At 39.2% G+C, this 19,816-nt stretch overlaps 1 protein-coding gene across 5 annotated transcripts in view; it reads left to right on the plus strand.

Annotated features, from left to right (window-relative positions):
* The window catches only part of PLXNC1 (plexin C1), a 183,844-nt gene that overhangs the window by 66,925 nt on the left and 97,103 nt on the right, over nucleotides 1-19,816 (plus strand). For all 5 annotated transcript variants that reach the window (XM_023738574.1, XM_023738575.1, XM_023738572.1 and 2 more), the window contains exons 5-6: nucleotides 9,819-9,933; nucleotides 18,763-18,910. In XM_023738574.1, the coding sequence (XP_023594342.1) occupies nucleotides 9,819-9,933; nucleotides 18,763-18,910 (263 nt within the window). The remainder of the gene's footprint in view (nucleotides 1-9,818; nucleotides 9,934-18,762; nucleotides 18,911-19,816) is intronic.

The following is a 19,816-nucleotide window of genomic DNA, read 5'->3' on the forward strand; positions in this document are numbered from 1 at the left end:
GAAGGGATAAAAATATTAAGGGGCACAGCTCCACCCTTGGTGTCCCAGACATTTGACAATGGTCTAAGCAAGGAGAATGTGCACTTGCTCAGAAGCCAGTTTTTGTTTTGTAGGGTCAAGAACTGAAGTCCTCAGATCTCAGCATCCAAAGTACTCATCTGCACCATCTCTTGAATTGATGCTCTCTGACTTGGAACAAGTACCATTAGGAACACTCCTTTTAGTAAATATATGTTTTAATGGAATAGATTGTTTTTGGAATGACCTTATCTCAGCCAGAGTGCACTTTCATAAGTATGTATTGATTGGCTTTTAAAAAATTCCTCAAATGTTTTCATTTGTCTTTGTGACCTAGTACTGGTTCCGTTTCCCAGCAACTTCTCCACATTCCAACACAATGTTCAGATCTTCATTCGAAGCCTTCCTGCCAGTCTTTCCTTGTTGCTTTTGTAATGTTCAGTTCAACTCTGAATGCTTTTATTCCTTTGTATTGAGAGTGCACCATTTCTGCTATGCCAAGTGTGGGATTTAATATTGCTCTTAGGGTTTTCGTATTATTGCCCCTGTTTACTGGTGGAGAACTGAGACTCGGAGAGGCTAAGGAATGTGCCCTCAGTTACACGGGGAATGTGTGGGATCATCCTCACTCAAGAGGCATCATTCTCCTATTTTCATTTTCATGATACCTGTTAAAAGAAAAAAAAAAAGCCTCGCCCACGTTCTTCAGTTCATGTTTTGCATTTGGAAATAAAAATGCCAACTTTTAGTACAGTCATCACCCACAAAAGAGCCACATGGGGTGAAGGCCACAGATCCCTTTTGTGTGAATGTTTCAGTCGGCAAATGTGTTTTACGTGTGTGAAATAACTCAAAGTTTCAAGACAAAGGCTGGTTTTCCACCATGCCAGTTAACATACCAATCCAGCGAGCAAAAATCAATGAAACAACTTATGATGGTATCATACAGACATAGACGTGAATTTAGTCACTTTAAAATTTAAGTCTTAATCCAATTCGGCTAGCTTTAGTCGAATCCCAGCCTTGGGCCAGGCCCTGTACTAGGCCCTGGGGAAACAAAGATGAATGAGCTCTGTCCTGGAGAAGCTCACAGGTTCATGTGGGAAGCAGGCACTGAACAAATAATTCCAGTACACCATGGAAAGTCAGCTAATAGTTGGTGCTCAAGGCATAGGGAGACCTCAAAGAACCGTTTAGTCTTGGGGGAAAGGAAGGTTGTATTTAAGAATCTTCAAAGAAACTGTGTCTATCTTAGATAGAAAAGGCATGCTGGATGTTGACCTGGTATGTGTGAGCAATGCAAATGGACAATCTAGTTAACTTTGTTGCCCAAATCCCTTTCTCATCACTACCATTTTGTGTTTGTTTGGCTTATGTCATTGCCAAACAAGTTATTGCCTAAATTCTGTTTCACTCACCCATGCGATGATGATAATAATAACAACATCCACTAATATTTATTGAGGTATTATTGTAAACACTTTAAATAGGATTACATTTTTATAACAGCTTCATGAAGTGGAGACTGTTATTACCTGCTGTTATGCAGGTGGAGAACTGAGACACAGAGAGGGTACATGGGTTGTCCAAGGTCACCAGCTTGTGAGTGACAGGCCCACTCTGCCCTTCTTTCAGTAAGTTCTAACCATGCTGGTCTTTAATCAATTCCTTGAAAAAATGAAGCTTTAAGCTCTTTGCACACGCTGTTCCCTCTGCCTGGAATGCTCTTCCCACTACTCTTGACATAGCTAGATCTTTCTCCTCCTTGAGCTCTGAGATGAAATGTCATTTTTCTTGACCACCCTGTCTAAAGTAGATCTCTTGGTCCTATACCTTTGGTTTCTACAGAAGGCTTACTTCAATTTGGAATTATCTTGAATTATTATCTGCTTATTTGGTTTTTGTCTGTGCCTCCCTGAAATGTAAGTTTATTAAGAGAGGAACCTTAACTGGCTTGTACATCAGTGTCTCCCCGGTGCCCAGTACAGTGTTTGGTGCATGGTGGGCTCTCAGCAAATATCTGTAAAGTGAATACCAGGTACACTGCTGGGCCCTGGAGGTGCCAAGGTGAATGAGATGGGCCTTTCCCTTGTGGGGCTTAGAGTCTAGTTGGAGAAGCAGGCAATCAGCAGCTAAGGCAGTGTGCTGAATATACTAGGGGGATGTGTTAGGTGCCATGGGGAGCCCCAAGGAAAGAGTGACCACTTTTGCCTGGAGGCTGGGCAGACATCATGGAGGAGGTGACATTGAACCAGCCCTTGAAGAAGAAATACAATTTCACCAAGTGTTGAAGGTCTTAGGGTATTCCAGGCAGTGGGAAGCGCGCATGCGAGGGAGGGACTGGCGTGTGTGCATTGTAAGAGTTTATGAAACACCTGTCCTCTGCTAGGCTCTGTGTAGACAACAGGGATCTGTGATGTTAGGAGCTTGCAGTCTAAACAGTGAGATGGACTCATTAACCCACAATTAATTAAAGATAAGTTTGGAGAGGAAGCCAGGAGCTAGATCATAAAGTATCGGGGTAAAAAGATGAGCTTGCAAACGTATGGTAGGTTCCAGGTCATGAAAAGACCTACTTGTAGGCAGAGGAGTTTGGTGTAGATGAAAAAGAGCTGTTAAAGATTCTGAAGCAAGGGAGTGACACGATAGCTCTGTGCTTTAGAATGACCTGCATGTCAGTTTGGAGGTTGATTGAAGAGACGGGGGATGGAAAGGAGGGAGACCAGCTGGGAGGCTGTGACAGTAGCCTGGGTGAGAGGTGATGGACAAAGATGGAATGGAGAGCATCACTTAGAGCGATGCTTAGAATTAATAGGTCATAATCAGATGGGTGTGAGCACTGAGAACAAGAGCCAAAAAGCCCAAAGTTTTCTAACTTGATCTGCCATGTGGACTTTTGTTCATTAACCAAGATAGAGCAGTGTTCTCCAGTGTGTGCGACTAGAACTTCTAATCTCTCAGAACACCTTTAAAAAAAAAAGTTAGAAGACATTGTGTCATTTGTTCCTATCTTGGCAAATCACAAAGCACATCAGCAAGAAAAGTCCTACAACAGAGAAACTTGTTTTATTTTTATTTAATTAGCATTTCCCAAACTTCTTGGCACAAGAACCCTGCTTTAATATGGAATCTCAAAACAGCCCAAGGAACACACTTTGAGAAGTGCTTAGAAATGGAACAAACTACGTTTTCCTCTGTGGCCCATGCTGCGGGGGACCTGTTTGCTATTATCTAGGCATTCAAGAGGAAACCCTGGTGGTGTAGTGGTTAAGTTCTACGTCTGCTAACCAAAAGGTCGGCAGTCTGAATCCACCAGCCGCTCCTTGGAAACTCTATGGGACAGTTCTACTCTGTCCTATACGGTCGTTATGAGTCGGAAATCGACTTGACGGTAGTGGATTTTTGTGTTTTTTTTTTTAGGCATTTAAGATGCTGACATCCTGGAAACCTTTGAAAATTGTGAGCAATTTGGCATAGTAATAAGGGTATAGTGCCAGACTGCTGGAATTCAACATCATACTATTTAACCTGTCTATACCTCAGTTTGTGGAGCTCTGGTGGCACAGTGGTTAAGCACTCGGGTGCTAACCAAATGGTCTGCAGTTCAAACCCACCAGCTGCTCCACAGCAGAAAGATGTGACAGTTGGCTTCAGTAAAGATTTACAGCCTTATAGAAACCCTATGAGGCAGTTCTACTCTGTCTTATAGGGTTGCTGAGTCGGAATCGACTCAACGACAGTGGGTTTGGTTTTGGTTTGGTTTATATCTCAGTTTCCTCATCTCTAAAAGGATGGTAACAATAGTACCCACTTCATGAGGTGGTTGTGAGGATTAATGAGTTATTACATGGAAAGCGCTAGGAACAGTGCCTGGCCCATGAGAAAGGCTCAGTAAATATTACCTCTTGTGAGAGGCAATATAAGGTAGTGGATAAGTCCATGGACTTTTAAAGCCAGACTGCCTGTTTTATATCTCAGCTCCTGCAGTTACTAACTCTGTGACCTTGAGAATACAATAGGAGCCTTCTGTGCCTCTGTTTCCCCAGTTTGTAGGGTTTGAATAGTTATCGTACCTATTTCATAGCCTTGTTGTGAAGAATAAATGAATTAAATCATGTGAAAGAACATTGCCTGGCACATTAAATGTTTTAGCTATTAAAAACAAAAACTTCTGAATTGTGTTAGTAGCATAATTTCATCATGTTGATTGACTTTCAGTTCCAGTGATGAAGACCCAATTTTTCAGCTTTCTCAGCATCTTATTTTGGTCTTGTGTTTTGGCATTCCCCCTTCCTGGCTCTAGAGGCCTTTAATTTGGAGTTTAGTTTGTCACCGTGACTTCCCATTGTCATCTATTCAATGTAGTTTGGTTTCCTTATCTTGTGGACTGACAATTCTTATGAAAGTCCCCTGATTATGGGGGACTAAAAATGCAGACATCTGTCTCAAGTCACTTCGCAAAAGACCTTGGAATGCTCTTGCAGCAAAACCCTCCCTCAGCATGTATGCAGTCTCCTCCTCTCCATAAGAGAGGTGGGATTGTTTCCCTGTTAAAAGTTTTCTGATATTGTATCAGTGTAGGATCTTTAGAATAGGTCATACTAACTCCCACAGTGAAGCCAATTACCTGATATTTAGTTATCAGATTCCTTCAGGGACTGTCTGCTCTTCGTGTACAATTGGATTAGGATCTGTGACTTTAGGAGCTTGCAGTCTAGGTAGTGAGATGGACTCATCAACCCGCAATTAATTAAGGATGAGTTTGGAGAGGATGATGAAATTCGAGTGGCAGGAAGTAGGCGCTACGTTTCTGAGTTCAGATCTTCTATTTCAAGGATGAATAAGTGGTAAATTTTTACTGTGAGATTCTAGTCTAATAGTGTCAGATTCTCAAGGTCTCCAGCCCAGCCCATTGGCATTTATTTCACCTCCTGAAAACTTCAGCTTCTTTTCAGAGGTTGGTCCCCCTCTTCTTTATGTTGGCATGAAAACAATTAATAATTTAAACCACGCCCATTAAAAAAAAAGGATGTATAAATACAATACTGTAATAATAAACTTAAAAGTCGATCCCGCTGGGCACTGTTCCCAGACTACCGGCTTAGCAGAACGACAAATAAGAAGAAAAACTGCTATAAGGCAAATGGCTGCGCTCTCATTGTTTCTGCTACCCTTTTATTGCAAATATATGGTATCAAAGTTACATTATGGATAAACAGATTTTGTCGGCTAACATGGAAACGTAATCACCTTTTACAACATTATTTCTGTGGGGAAAAATGCCTTCCATATTACAAACAGATGGTCTGCAAGCAAATTTTCGGAACACAGTAGATTTGTAAGCCAGGGGTTGGGGAGGGGGCTTCTGGAATCTTAACCTCCAGATGGATGGTTTGTATTCAGGACTAGTGGTAAGTAAATATTGAAGACCTCTCAGAATCCCCATCTCTGTTTCCCTTCCAAATCCTTGCTACCGTCTTCATCCTATAGACTGTCTTACCTTCTCTCCTCCTTGCTCCTGAGGTTCCCATCCCTGCCCCCTCATCCTAGCCCAGCCCCACCCTCCATTCTCTGTTGAGGCCCCAGGAAGACAGGAGGAACTCTGAATGCCTTTGCCCTGGGACACCTTGTTAAATGATGGTTCGAGCTCACAAGGAGCCGTTCAGCTGAGTGGCCAAGCACATGGCTCTGAAGCCAGACTTCTGCCACTTACCAACTGTATGACCTTGACGTGTTATTGCACTTCTCTCTGCCTCAGTTTCATCCTCTATAGAATGGGCATAATTGTAGTTCCTGCCTTCCCGGGTTGTTGTGGGGACTAATGGGCACGAACTAACTGTAAAGACACAGACAGTGCCTGGCACTGAACCAAGGCCCCATGCATGCCAGCGGGTGGCAAACTAGTTATTCAGGGATGTTATGGGTTACATAGGTTTCTATGAACTAGCTGAGAAAGCAAACCTATTGGGTGAAAATACTTTCTGAATTTTAAATAGCCATCTTAGAAACAGGTGTTTGGAACTTCCCTGTTCATGAGCTGTGACCTAGGTAGTTTCAGAACATCTTTTTGTGTGTGTGTAAATTGTGGGGTATGTGGAAGGCGGAGAGAGGAGGGTGGCCCACCTACTCAAGTAGTTGAATGGCAGCATTGGATTCTATTATTATTTTTATAAATTAGCTTTATAGGAAATTTTATAGCAAACTAATAAGAACAAACCAAAAAACCAAATCCTACAGCTGTCAAGTCGATTCTGATGCATAGCGACCTTATAGGACAGAGTATAGCTGCCCCATAGGGTTTCCAAGGAGCGGCTGGTGGATTTGAACTGCCGACCTTTTGGTTAGCAGCTGAACTCTTAACCCCTGTGCCACCAGGGCAAACCTTCTTAAATTTTTTCATTCACCTAATTGTTGCCACATACAGTATTTTTCACCTAAGGAAAGCTTTTCTTTTTTTAATTAACGCTTTGATTTTTTTTTTTTTTTCTTGCTGCTATTTTTTTCTTCAGGTAATCTTTTCTTTACATTTGAGCAAGTTCTATTTTCTAATTTACAAATAGGCTGGTGTCTGCATATGGGCCTTATCTTGTAGGCGTGAAATCTAACTGGAAATAAGAACTAGAAAAATAAAATACTGCATGGGAGTCTTAGGACTTTGGGATAGACTCTCAACAGAGGATGAGGCAAAAGAGATGGCATGAGGTAAGGAAAGCCAACGTATCTCTGCCATTTTCTCCAGAAAGCCCTTATTCTAATCCAAATTCAATTTTCCTCGTATCCATGGCCTTAAGAAATTGGAATAAAGCCAGTTAAGAAATCAGCCTAAAAATTCCTCACTAAGGACTCAGTGTCACCAAGAGTCACGTCCATCAGTGAAATCTTACTTTTCTTTGGGCAGTGGCTTCAGTGTTTGTGTATTTGACTATTACTTTTCTTGATCCATAAGGATAAGAGTGATAGCTTTCAAAGGAATTATTTCAAACTAGCTGAATTTGTTTACTAAAATATGGGTGCTATAAAATATTCTACTCGTCCTTAAGAAATTAGAATGTGTGGGTAGTGTGCTGTCATGAAGATTTTATAATCTGCAATATTTGAGAAGTAATAAGATACTGTTGTTGGTTGACCATCTGGTTATACATACTCGGTGACATGATTTGTGTGTGTGTGTGTGCGTGTGTGTGTGTTTTAACTAAGGAGACACAAGGAATAGGACTTGAGAATATCAGAGGTGATTTATAAAACAAGGAATTCATATTTAGTTCCTGAATGTAATTAGATTTCATTTTAACCTTGTACAAAATAGAAAATGAAAGATTCATTATGTATTTTTTGTTTCTCTTTTTTTTCCCCAAAAGATAAACTGAAAACCTTAACTTCTAATTTGATCCTTCTCTGGCCTCAGATTCCAATTTCTAGACTATGTTAAAAATAGTCTTTTTACTATAAGGTGGTTGCTGTTAGTTGCTGTTGAGTCAGTCCCAACTCACGGTGACCCCGTGTGCAGAGTAGAACTGCTCCATGGGGTTTTCAAGTCTATGACCTTTCGGAAGCAGATTGCCAGGCTTGTCTTTTGAGGTGCCTCTGGGTGGGATTGAACAGCCAACCTTTCGGCTAGTAATTGAGCACTTAACCGTTTGCACTACCCAGGGACTCCATACTATAAAGTGCAATCAGGCATAGATCATAAGGAGACTCTAGAAAGAAAAATCACCAAATAAGAAGGACCTATAGAGATTTCATATTTCATCCATTCATTCAGAAATGTTTATTGAAACCCTAGTATTTGCATATCATGCTGCCAGACACTGAGGGATTTGCTGAAGAAATATGAAAGACATTCTCCCTTCCTTTGAGGAGCTTAAAGCTTACTTGGGGAGAAATGACACAGACATACGAAATAGTTAAGTTGTAATTCAAGGCAGCATATGATTAAATACCAAAATATGGGGTTCCGACAAGAAATGCTATAGGAGTTCAGAAAAGGGAGTGATAACTCAGTGGCACTACTGTTTTCTGCCTGCAAATTGGCAAATTGTAGCACTATTTGTATGAAATATTTTACACTTGTTTTTTTGGCAGGCTTAGGCCTTGACTCCCAGGCAGTATTAAGAGCCTACAAAAATGTTTGTACTCCAGTCTCTCTTGAACTGGCTTCTTCTTTTCCTTATAGGCAGAGGAAGTGTCTATGCCAAACCACAGTGCCTGTGAGAGGCAGGTAGTATTTTGACAGAGTCATAATCTGTTTCAGATACAAAATAAGGAACCAGCCTCATCACTCTGTTTTTCCATCCAGCAGTCCTTGTCCCTCCATTGCAAACCCTCCCTGACATTGAGAGGCGGTTTAATTTGAACTTAATGTCCGTGACGGACGAGCTAGCCATCAAGGGTCAGATGAATTTACGGCTGTGGAGAATTGCTGATGAAAATCTCGTGGTTATGATGTTGGAGAAGGAACAGACACAGATGTAGGAGAGTTCGGACACATCTGCACTCACTGTGAACAGAGTTCCCCAAAATGTCAGAATATGATGACATGCTGCAGTATTTCGGAAGAGGTGATGTTTAATGAAACTCTCTGGCTTCCTGTTCTATTTTTGCCATATTTAAATTAGCGCAGAGCTCAAAGACAAATGGGGCCTAAATTCTTAAGACTTAGAAAAAAAAGTGAGAGAGAGGAGAGGAAGAAGAAATAAAACTCCTGTGAAGTCAAATACGTTGTTTGGGCCCACAGCCCATTCCACTCAGGTCTCCTCAGGGACTCCCCACATCTGAATGTGGTCATCATCTGGTTGTTTTTCAATCTCGTGATTCATGTATTTTCAGTTTCCTTTAAAAATCTGTCACTGGGTCTCCCCCACCCCTTCTTTGTAAACTTAGGCTTGAGGAGGCATAGATACCAGAGATGGTTTATTCTTTTCTTAAATACTACTCAACAGAATGTCTACAGAGTCCAGCACCATTTGAAAATAATGTGGCACTTAGCATTCATTCTTCCCGTTGGGTTGGATGACCCACCTGGTGAGGCAAGTGTTCCCAAGTTAATGTGACCTAGAGTGACCCAGACACCAAGCATACCAGTGAAGAGATCTCACTGCTCTGCTTCTGATCATCTGTCTATCAAAGTAGTTGGCCCTGGCCACAGTTTGAGACTTATTTGGGGGCATCCTCTGAGCTCAGTGACTTGGGAACGTGGCCCTGAAAGTGTTTCACCCGTATCTGTTGATATAGTTTGGTGTCCGTCTAAATAAATGTTATGTAGCAGATGGTCACAGAATGTCTTATCAAATTCTTGTGCTGACTCTGCCCTTGAAATATTTTTATTTAATTATCATACTGAAAGCACAAAACAGTAGCTTTTTTTATAAAAAAAAAAATATCGCACAATAGGTTGATATTCTGGGAATGAATTGCAAACCTAAAATTTATACAATATGTAAGCCTTCTCTAGTTCTTTGCTAGGTTTTTCTGGAAGGGAGCTCTTTATTTCAGAATCTGTAAGAGGATGTGATTTGGATGTGTTTGGCTGTGTCATCTGGAGGGATGGCTCAGGAGTCTAAGTTCAGCATGTTGTCTACATTTGTTCTCTGCTCCTAGACATGTTAGAAAAAATTCTCTGTTGTTTTCCGGTTGCTTTTCATGATTTTAGCATCATGTTCCTATTCTTGATCAAAATCAATAATCCACTATACAAAGCCTGGCATTTTGTACTGAGGCAAAGTATGAGAAAGTTTTAACTAATCGTGTTCAGGGTTGCTGTTTTGTTGTATTTTTTTCTTTCTTTCTTTTTTTTTTTTTAGGTGTACTTTTCAAGGAGATTGTGCACCTCCAGAGCACTCAGGAGACTGGCTGGATATTTCATCTGGAGCTGAAAAGTGCCCTAAAATTCAGATGATTCAAAAGAGTAAAGCTGAGGTAAGGGGGGTGATTTTAATTTGTTTATCTCTATTGTATTGTCTCGTTTTGACCAACTGATCCTAATTTCCTTGTGGGTGTAAAATATCTATTAACGACCAAATAAACTTTGTTATAGGAGTCCATTCATTTAGTCAGTGACTATCTCATGCCGACCAGGTGCCATGCACTCTGCAAGGTGCTGGGGATGTTGCAATGAACAAGGCACATCGTGAGCCTGCCCTCCTGAAGTTTGTCGTCTGATGGAGCTAAAGATGACCCTCAATATTTGAATTTAAAGAAAACATGGACTTTTAATGTAATAGAAAAATATATTAGCAAATATATAAAGAAAAAGACATTCAGACTCCTGGTCAACAAGATTCCTTAAATCTGGCTTAACTGCATAATTTTGTTTTGTTTTATGACTCCTTTTCCTAATGTGGGAGTCCATAAGTAGTACAAGTGGTTAATGCCCTCGGCTGCTATCTGAAAGGTTGGAGGTTCAAGTCTACCCAGAGGTGCATCAGAAGAAAGGCCTGGTGATCTACTTCCAGAAAATCAGCCACTGAAAACACTATGGAGCACAGTTTTACTCTGATACACATGGGGTCACCATGAGTCAGAACTGACTCAATGGTAAATGGTTTTTTTTTTTTTTTTTTTTTCCCCTAATGTGTCGTAGTGCTTAAGAGTATGGCTGCCAACAAAAAGGTCGGCAGTTCGAATCTACCAGCCGCTCCTCGGAAACCCTACAGGGGCAGATCTACTCTGCCCTATAGGGTCCTATGAGTCAGAATTGACTCAACAGCAACGTTTTTTTTTTTTAATGTGTTTAAGTTTCTTCTTTCTAACAACTAGTCTATAAACATGGCTTCAAGTATTATTGGTAGAAATGGAGAGAAAACCAAAGTGGGCAGTGAACATTGTTCTTGGGGTCCGTTGGAAAGCCAGTGGGGTACTTGCATTGGCATCACCATTGGCAGCACATCAGCCTTGTCACTGGATAATACAAAGGAGCAATGAGCATATTCAAGCATTTTCTGATACACTCATCAACCATGCCTACAGGAAAATGGAACTCCTGCTTAGCAAACTCTGTGGCACTGTAAGGAGATATTTTCTCCCTAATTATGGCCCTTGTATTCTGAATAATGGTACAGAGTCCCCATCAGTGGCCAGCTGACCTGCTTGTTGAGCTGGTTCTGTTTTATTTGAATACCACAGTAACAAGGAGATGGGCCACCTTCTCTTTTCCCTTACACTTTGCCATTCCAATAGCAAGAACCATATCACTTAGGATGGTTTAACATTTAATAAAGGGGAGCCAGAGCTTTTAATGAGTGATAAATAATAAAAGAATCAAGCTCTCAAGTCATAACCGATCAGAATTCACCTATTTAAAGTTATTTGGCTGTTGCCACTTTCTGTGGACTTCCTCGGGGTTGGGGGAGGGAGAGAAGCCCTCATCCAAAACCTTCTCTAGCTCTGAATCAGAGTGAATAGATTCTGTAGAAAAGATACTTAGGCATCTAAGCATAGGTATGGCCAAGTTTTTATTTCCCTTATCAGTCTGAAAAATAGCTGACTTTAGTGCTAATAGAGAATGGTTGAAAATTCCATGATCCTCGAATATACCCAGGACTCTGCTAAGTGGTTGAGATATGCAAGTTTTGTTTTTTCCTTCTTTTATCATTTTAAGATGTTAAGAGTAATTCTTCAGCTAAACGTAGCAGGGGAAGGTAACTTGTTCATTAAATAGAAAGTGCTACTTACACAATTTGCTTACCTATCTGTGGGTTCACTCTTGTTGTTAGCTGCCATCACGTTGGCCCCCAACTCAATGATGACCTCATGCACAATGGAACAAAACTCTGCCCAGTCCATGTTTGGTTGGGGATTGGACCATGGGAATCCGCAGGGTTTTCACTGGCTGATGATCGGAAGTAGACTGCCAGGACTACTCGTCCGTCTTAGTCTGGAAGTTCCTCTGAAACCTGTTCAGCCTCATAGCAGCATGCAAGCCTCCACTGACAGATGGATGGTGGCCGCATGTGAGGTGCATTGGCTGGGAATTCAACCTGGGTCTCTCACATGGAAGGCAAGAGTTCTACCCCTGAATCACTACTGCCCCCATGAGATTGCTAGTATAAATTAATCATCATTTATATCTATTCTGGAACCTTACAAAAAATGTTTACCACTTAAAAAACCACTAATGATTTCTTCACCACCCTGTACCCTACTGTTTAGCCTAACCTCCTAGAGTTTTTCCCAAACAACCCATTGCATTGCCCTCTTTAGCCCACCATCATTCTCAAGGTAAAGGAGATACGAAGTTAGTAATTTGCTTAAAGCTGTTCTTTGAAACCACCTTCAAACTCATTTTTAAGACATCTGACTCCATCTACTGATCTTATGATTTTAAAATATTTCTACCCTTATGGCCATCTTTGATTTACATGAAAGTTTCCGGTCTTCGTGTAAGTAATACCTGACCTTGACCTACAGAGATGGCAGTCTATAGTTTTCCCCAACTCCATCTATGAATTTGGTTCAAAGAAAATTTATTAACTGTCCGTCATATGCCTAGTATCATTCTAGTGACTTTCTAACTAGTTGCCATCGAGTTGACTTTGATTCATGGCGGCCCCATGTGAGTCAGAGTAGAACTGTGCTCTAGAGGGTTCTCAGTGGCTGATTTTTCAGAAGTAGATTGCCAGGCCCTTCTTACAAGGCACCTCTGGGTGGACTCGAGCCTCCAATCTTTCAATTAACAGCCAAGCGCGTTAACCATTTGCACTACCAGGGAGAGTCCAGTAACTGTCTAGATAAAAAAAAAAAAAAAAAAACACCAACCAACCAAACAAATGACAACAACAAATAAGTGCATAATACAGAGCCTCTGTTCACAAGCATCTTTTCCTCTTTACACAAAGCCATTAGAAAATAGTACATCCTCATCCTCACTGTGGAATTCTGTGCAGCTGTTAAAAAGAAATAATAAGAGCTATACCAGTTGTCTTAGAGGGAAGATCTTCTATTGATTAAAAAAAAATCCCTTTGTATGCTTATGTATCTATGTCTCTATATGATCATTTGAACATGGATAAAAATACAGGAGGATTCATACTAGGTTGTAAACATGGGTTCCCCTGGTAAAAGTGGGTGTGAATGACTGATGTGGTGAAGAGACAAATAAAAACGTAAGAGAAAAAAGCCTTACTTACTCAGACCAACAAACAAACAAAAGGATGTAGAACATCCTGTTTTTGCATTGTGTAACATTATATATGTTTGTATGCGTGTAATGAGATTTTAATATTCAGTAATAATGGCTTATACTAATAAAAACAGAAAAGGAATAGGAATAAAAGTATTTCCTACAGACAACATGGTTCCTAAAGAAGAGACAATAGAAGCATTCTTTTACAAATCAGAACTACAATAAGGAATTCCACCGTCATTGATAATATCAACATTGTTTTTAAAGTTCTGTCCAGTATAGCCAACACAAGAAATAAGCAATAGGAGTAATTATTGGAGTAGGATAGACAAAAAAACCATCATTTGCTAATCTTAACTTGTTGTACGTCTGAAAAATATAAAGATATTCTCTTTAAAAACTCTTCAAATTAATAAAAAGTTAAATGAAGAGCTAAATACTCAATAAGTATTCGAATATCAATAACATGATATTTACATGTCAGGTAAAACAAACTGTTACCATCAGTTATAAAAGATCCCAATTGATAAATACAAGAAAAATACTCAGGCATACACTTAAATAGTGAGATATATAACCTATATCTTAAAAGCATTTTTATTAAGAGATACAGGTTGTATCTAAAGGAACGATTTTGGCTTTGCAACAGCTGTCTTAAGCCATTCTTTCCAACAGTAGTTAGATAGCAGGGCAATGATCTATTACGGCCATTTATAATTCATAATAATGAAATCATATCAATTAAAAATATAAGCATAAATAAAAATAAAAACAGAAACACACAAGGTACTTTCTTGGAAGACATGAAAAACACCTTGTATATCCAGACACATACTACGTTTCTTGGTGGGAAGATATCATAAAAATGTCACTTTTTCTTCCCAACCTATTTTCTTGATTTCATGTAATCCCAAATGAAAATTTGAAAAGGCTTTTTCTTTAAATTAATGTAAAATTCATCTGGTATAATATGAACTGGTCAAGAATATCCAAAATATTATTTGAAAAAAGAAATTTATTTAAGCAAGACCACTCTCATCTGATTGTAAACATATATATAATGGCTATAATTCAATCCATGATTCTAGTTTAAAGATAAGAATATATACATGTGGAATAGAAGAGAAAGCTCAGAGATAGCTGTAAAATTTTTAAAGATGAGATATCATAAAATAAGAAGAAACAAAAGAATTATTTCATAAGAAGTGTTGTGGTAGCTGTCCTACAATATGAAAACATAATTAAATTCACATTTTACATTAAATGTAAAAATAAAATTTAGGCTAATTAAAGAATTATATATAAAAATCTAACTCAGAGAAAAACTAACAGAAAATAGAATTGAACATCAGATAATTCGGAAGAATGATAACTTTCTTAGCTCTCAAGTAGTATATGTAATAAAAGAAAAATATTCATATACTGACTTTTTAAAAAATACATACAACAGAGAAAAGATAACTAAAGCATACACTTCAGGAAAATATTTTCAACAGACAAAATATTAATCACAAGCAAGATAATAAAGCTCAGAGAAATTAAAAAGAAAAACACCAAGACACCAAAAAATAAGTGGGCAAAAGCATGTATTCTCACAAGAGGAGGTTTAGAGAGTAGACATAAATATGGAAATATGTTCAAGTTCACTAGTTATCAAATAAATACAAATTAAAGCGATAGTAAGCTATGCTAACTAACACCCAGTGTTGGTGATGTCAATTAGCATAACCTTTTTGGGAAGCAATTTGGCAATATGTTTCAAAAGTCATAAATATATTCATTTTGCTTAAAGCACTAATTCCAGGCTTGAAATTGTGTTCTGAGGAAGTAACTCGAAAGAAAAAAACCATAAGCATGAAGATGCTCTTGCAATAGCATTTATAGAACTGTGTTGTTGTTAGTTGCCATCAAGTGGACTCTGACTCACGGTGACCTTGTATGTAACAAAACAAAACATTGCCTTGTCCTGCATCATCTTCATGATTGTTGGTATGGTTAAGTCCATTAGAAACCTGGAAATAACCAAAGTGTTCGACAATAAGGGGAATGGTCAAGTAAAATAAGTTATATCAAAGTGATAAAATGCTTTGTAGCAAGTTCTTTGGCCCCATAGACATTGCCAGCTAATTGACACTCAAACTTTCTCTTTATCCCATTTGACCCCTTGTGTCTTCACTCCCTCTTTATCCAGGTTAGTTCAAGAAAGAACGGTCAGTCTGGTAAGGATTCCCATGTTGGGTTTATAAAGCTGAAGCTGAAGCTTTGTAACCATACTCCCTGGGCACCAAAAGACTCTTACAAACTTCATCTCCCTGGCTACCCTCTCCTTCCACTGCACCTGACAAAACTTATTGTTTCCTATTTTCAGATTAACTCCAACATGACTTCTGCCCCACTCCCCTGAGATGTTCTTGCTAAGGTCACTAGTGAACTCATGTAGCCAATCTAGTAGACACTATAAAGTCCTCTTCTTACTTGGCTGACTGGCAGCGTTCTTGAAACCCACTCTTTGATTACCTTCCATGACACACCTTCTCCGTGCTCTCCTCCTTCTCTCTGGGCACTTCTCATTGTCCCTTGCTGACTCCTTCTTTCCTGGAATCTAAATATTCAAGGCCCAGTTTGGGCTCTTTCTCTCTTCCCACTCTGCAGTTTGTCCATGGACAATTTTATCCACTCTCTTGGCTTTCTATTTCATCTATACATTCATGTCTTCTTTATCTCCAGCCCAGACTCCTCCTCGGAGTTCCAGGCCCATATCCAACTCGACATATCCTCTAGATTATCATGCAGGTATCTTGAATTAACACATTCAAAACTGAAAATCTTGAATTTTCCACCCAAAATCTGCCGCTTCCCTCAGTGTGTCCCATCTCAGTATATGGTACCTGCATCTATATGCATTTGCTCACCAAAATCCTCCATCTCCACATTCCCCACTTCCAAACCCCTCATGCTACCTCTACAGGATACCTTAAATCTGTCCAATTCTTCCCATTTCCATTGTACCATCTAAGCCTAGGCTTCCATCATCTCTTGCTGAACTACTGCGTGACCCTGCAGTTTCGGTCTAGTGGAATTTTCCGTACTTCCACTAGACTATAAGCTCTTTGAGGTTCAAGGACTATAGCTGTTTGGCTCATTTGTGTATTCAGCACCTTGTGTGGCACCTGGCACATGTTAGGAGCTCAATAAATATTAATGGAATAAATAAATGTAAGAATTATAGCTATCTAAAAATTATATATATATATATTTAGTATATGTGATAACTGGAAGGAAATTGGAAAATTTAAAATGCTGGAAACAGAATTTTTAAAAATATTTCTGATACTTTTTGTTATAATGTTTGAGCAATGGATTAAATTTAAGATATATAGGTATACATGATAATATGGGATGTAATCATGTGCTAAGATGTGTGGTGTAGATATAAATGCTGGGAAGAAGAAGTCAGCATAGATGAGAGTTTAGCCATATGTTGAAGATGAGTTAGTGGGAATGGTTTGGGGTTCATTATCATGCTCAAATCCCCTAGGGATGGCTGGATTATAGTCTAGTTCAAGTTGGGCTGAAAGAATTGGCTTCTTCTAACATGATTCTGCAGCCCAGAAGAAGAATTGACAAAGTGGAAAGGTGGGGGTGACCTCTAGGGACTGGAATAGACTCGTCAGGCTTATTAGAGGACCAGGGAGAAAGCAGAATCTTGGATGGCAGGGTAGGAAGTTTGGACAGAGGCCAGAGTATGACACAAGATAGACACCTCCCGGGATGTCTGGGACCATAGCTCTTCATAGCTGGTGGTAAGGTTGCCTCTTGCTCCACTCCCAACTTCCTAATATGTAGCCCACCGTCCCACCAGATCCCCTTCATGTACCTGATGCAAAAAGGGTCTACCATTGACATATTAATTCCTTTAAGTTTCCTTTTCTTCAGGAGACCTAACTGCCTGGTTCTTTAGGATAATTCATTTGGGAAAAGGTTGCTTTGGGGATATGCCAAGATTTTCTTCTTTTGTCCTTTTGAGTAGTGTGTGTGTGTGTGTGTGTGTGTGTGTGTGTGTGTGTGTGTGTGTGTGTACACACATACACATAACATCTCCCCTAAAAAAAAAAAAACCTGGTTATATGTTGACCCCAAAAAAAACCTTAACTAGATTTAAAAGTAGAGAATTTCACAGACTATCTTCTTTGACTGTAATCTAATAACAGAAATAAAAAAAGAAAGAGTTGACAAATCAAATGTATCATAACAACTGGGAAATTAAGGTACACCCTCTTAACTAAACTCTGGATCAAAGAAAAAAATTTATGCCCTGGTGGCACAGTGGTTAAGCAGTCACTTGGCTGCTAGCTAAAAGGTCAGTGGTTTGAACCCACCTAGCCGCTCCAAGGGAGAAAAGGCTTGGCAATCTACTCCTGTAAAGATCACAGCCTAGGAAACCTTATGGGGTGCTTCTCCTCTGTCACATGGTGTCACTATCAGTCGGAATCAACTCGATGGCAGCCAACAACAATAACAGTGTAAGTGTAAAATACACACCAGATTTCGAAGACATAGTACTCTTCTCCCCGCCCCCAAAAAAAGAATCTAAACTATCTTAATTTTTATATTGAGTACATATTGAAATGATAATATTTTGGATATATTTGGTTAAATAAAATATATTACTAAAATTTAAAAAAAGGAAAAAAATTACAAAATCGTGTCTTTGGATGGGAAGACTTAATATTATAAATATATACATTCTCCTAAATTATACATTTGGTGCAATTCCAATTAGACTCCTAGTCTCCTTTGGATAAAATTATCTTAAATTTTATATGGAAGACTAAATGCCTGCTAAGAAAATTATGAAAATAAAAATACATAAGCAGAAATTTGCCTTTTCAGATGTTAAATACACTTAAAGTCACAATAGTAAAAACTGATGACATTGGAATAGAAGTAGATCTATAGATAATTAGAATACAGCAGAGTCTAGAAATACAGTCCAGTTATGTGGTAATTTAATATATGGAAAAAGAGGTATTGCAGTTCAGTGGGAGAGAGTTTTTTTGTTTTTTGTTTTATTAACGTAAATGGTTATAACATAGCTGATTAACCATCTGTATAAAAATAAAATTGGACCCATATCTCCAACTGTATATAAAAATAAATTCCAGATGGATGAAAGATACATGTTTAAAAAATAAAACAGTAAAGATGGCAGCACAATTTTATATTTGTCTATAATCTAGAGTTTGGAGAAAACTTTGTAACCAAGATAGGAAACTCTGTATCTGATTACCTAAAAACACATTTTGTAGGATAAAAGATACCACAAACAAAAGTTCGAAGTAGATTAGGAGAAAATATGTGTCACACACATGATAGATAAGGATTAATAGCTACACTATACAGAGAGCTCTTAAACATTGGTAAGAAAAATACACAAAGCAGAAAAATGGTCAAAGAATATGAATATGTGACTCATCGAAGAGCAAACCAAATTGCCAATATGCTCTCTGAGAAATTTTCCTTCTGATGGCAGGTCAAAGGGTGAGTTCACCAAAGGCTTACAGTGAATGGAAATGATGAAAAAACCGTGGTTTGTTTTCTGTATCTCCTTCTTCCCTGTACAGACTGTTGTGACTGTGGTTGGAAACTTTTCTCCAAGACATTCAGTGTGTGTGGTGAATAATGCCGACACCAAGAAGGATCTGTGCAAGAGTAAAAGTCAGAAAAACCAGACCTGCGTCTGTAGCATCCCAACCAGAGCAACCTACAAAGGCATGTGTACACTTTTCTATTTTGTTGTTGTTATTAAGTGAAGAAGGCAAGAGAACCTCCTGAGGTCAGATTGCCCAGGAAGCACATTAAATAACAGGGAATTTGAATAGTTCCACCCTGTGTTACTCAGCGTTCTCTGGAGAAACAGAGCCAGTGAGATATCTATATCTGTATGTGTATCTGTATCTAGAGAGTTATTGATTTACTTTAAAGAACTGGCTCATGCAATTGTGAGGGGGGCTGGCAAGTTCAAAATTCATAGGTCAGGTGAGGGAAGAGTGAACAATAAGTTCTGCCAAAATATCTGTTTATAGTCTGGAGGCAGAATACATCCTAGCGAAACTCCCTTTTAGTTCTTAAGGTTTTCAACTGATTGACTGAGACCCACCCACATTATGAAAGGTAATCTGCTTTATTTAAGACCAACTGATTTAATCACATGTAACTACTCCATAACAGCAACCAGACTAGTGTTTGGCTAAACAACTGGACACCATAGCCAAGCCATGTTGACGCATAAAATTAACCATCACACACCCTGTAGTCTTACTCTCTGCCTACCTAGATTCTGGGGATGGCCAGTGGTCCTTGTCATTCCTTGCCTTGCAGCTCCAGTCTCTGCCCTCGTTGTCACACGGCCATCTTCCCTCTATGTGTCTCTGTGTCTCCTTTCCTCTTTTATAAGGACACTGGTCATATTGTATTAGGACCTCATGTTAACTGATAACATCTTCAAAGACCCTATTTCCAAACAAAGTCATGTTCACAGGTACCAGGGGCTAGGACTTCAACATATCTTTTTGGGGAATACAATTCAGTCTATAACAATTGCACATCTACTATGTGCCCTGGTGGGTCAGCGATTAAGAGCGTGGCTGCTAACCAAAAGGTCGGCAGTTTGAATCC

This window comes from Trichechus manatus, unplaced genomic scaffold (genome assembly GCF_000243295.1).
Source record: "Trichechus manatus latirostris isolate Lorelei unplaced genomic scaffold, TriManLat1.0 scaffold00119, whole genome shotgun sequence".
NCBI lineage: Eukaryota > Metazoa > Chordata > Mammalia > Sirenia > Trichechidae > Trichechus > Trichechus manatus.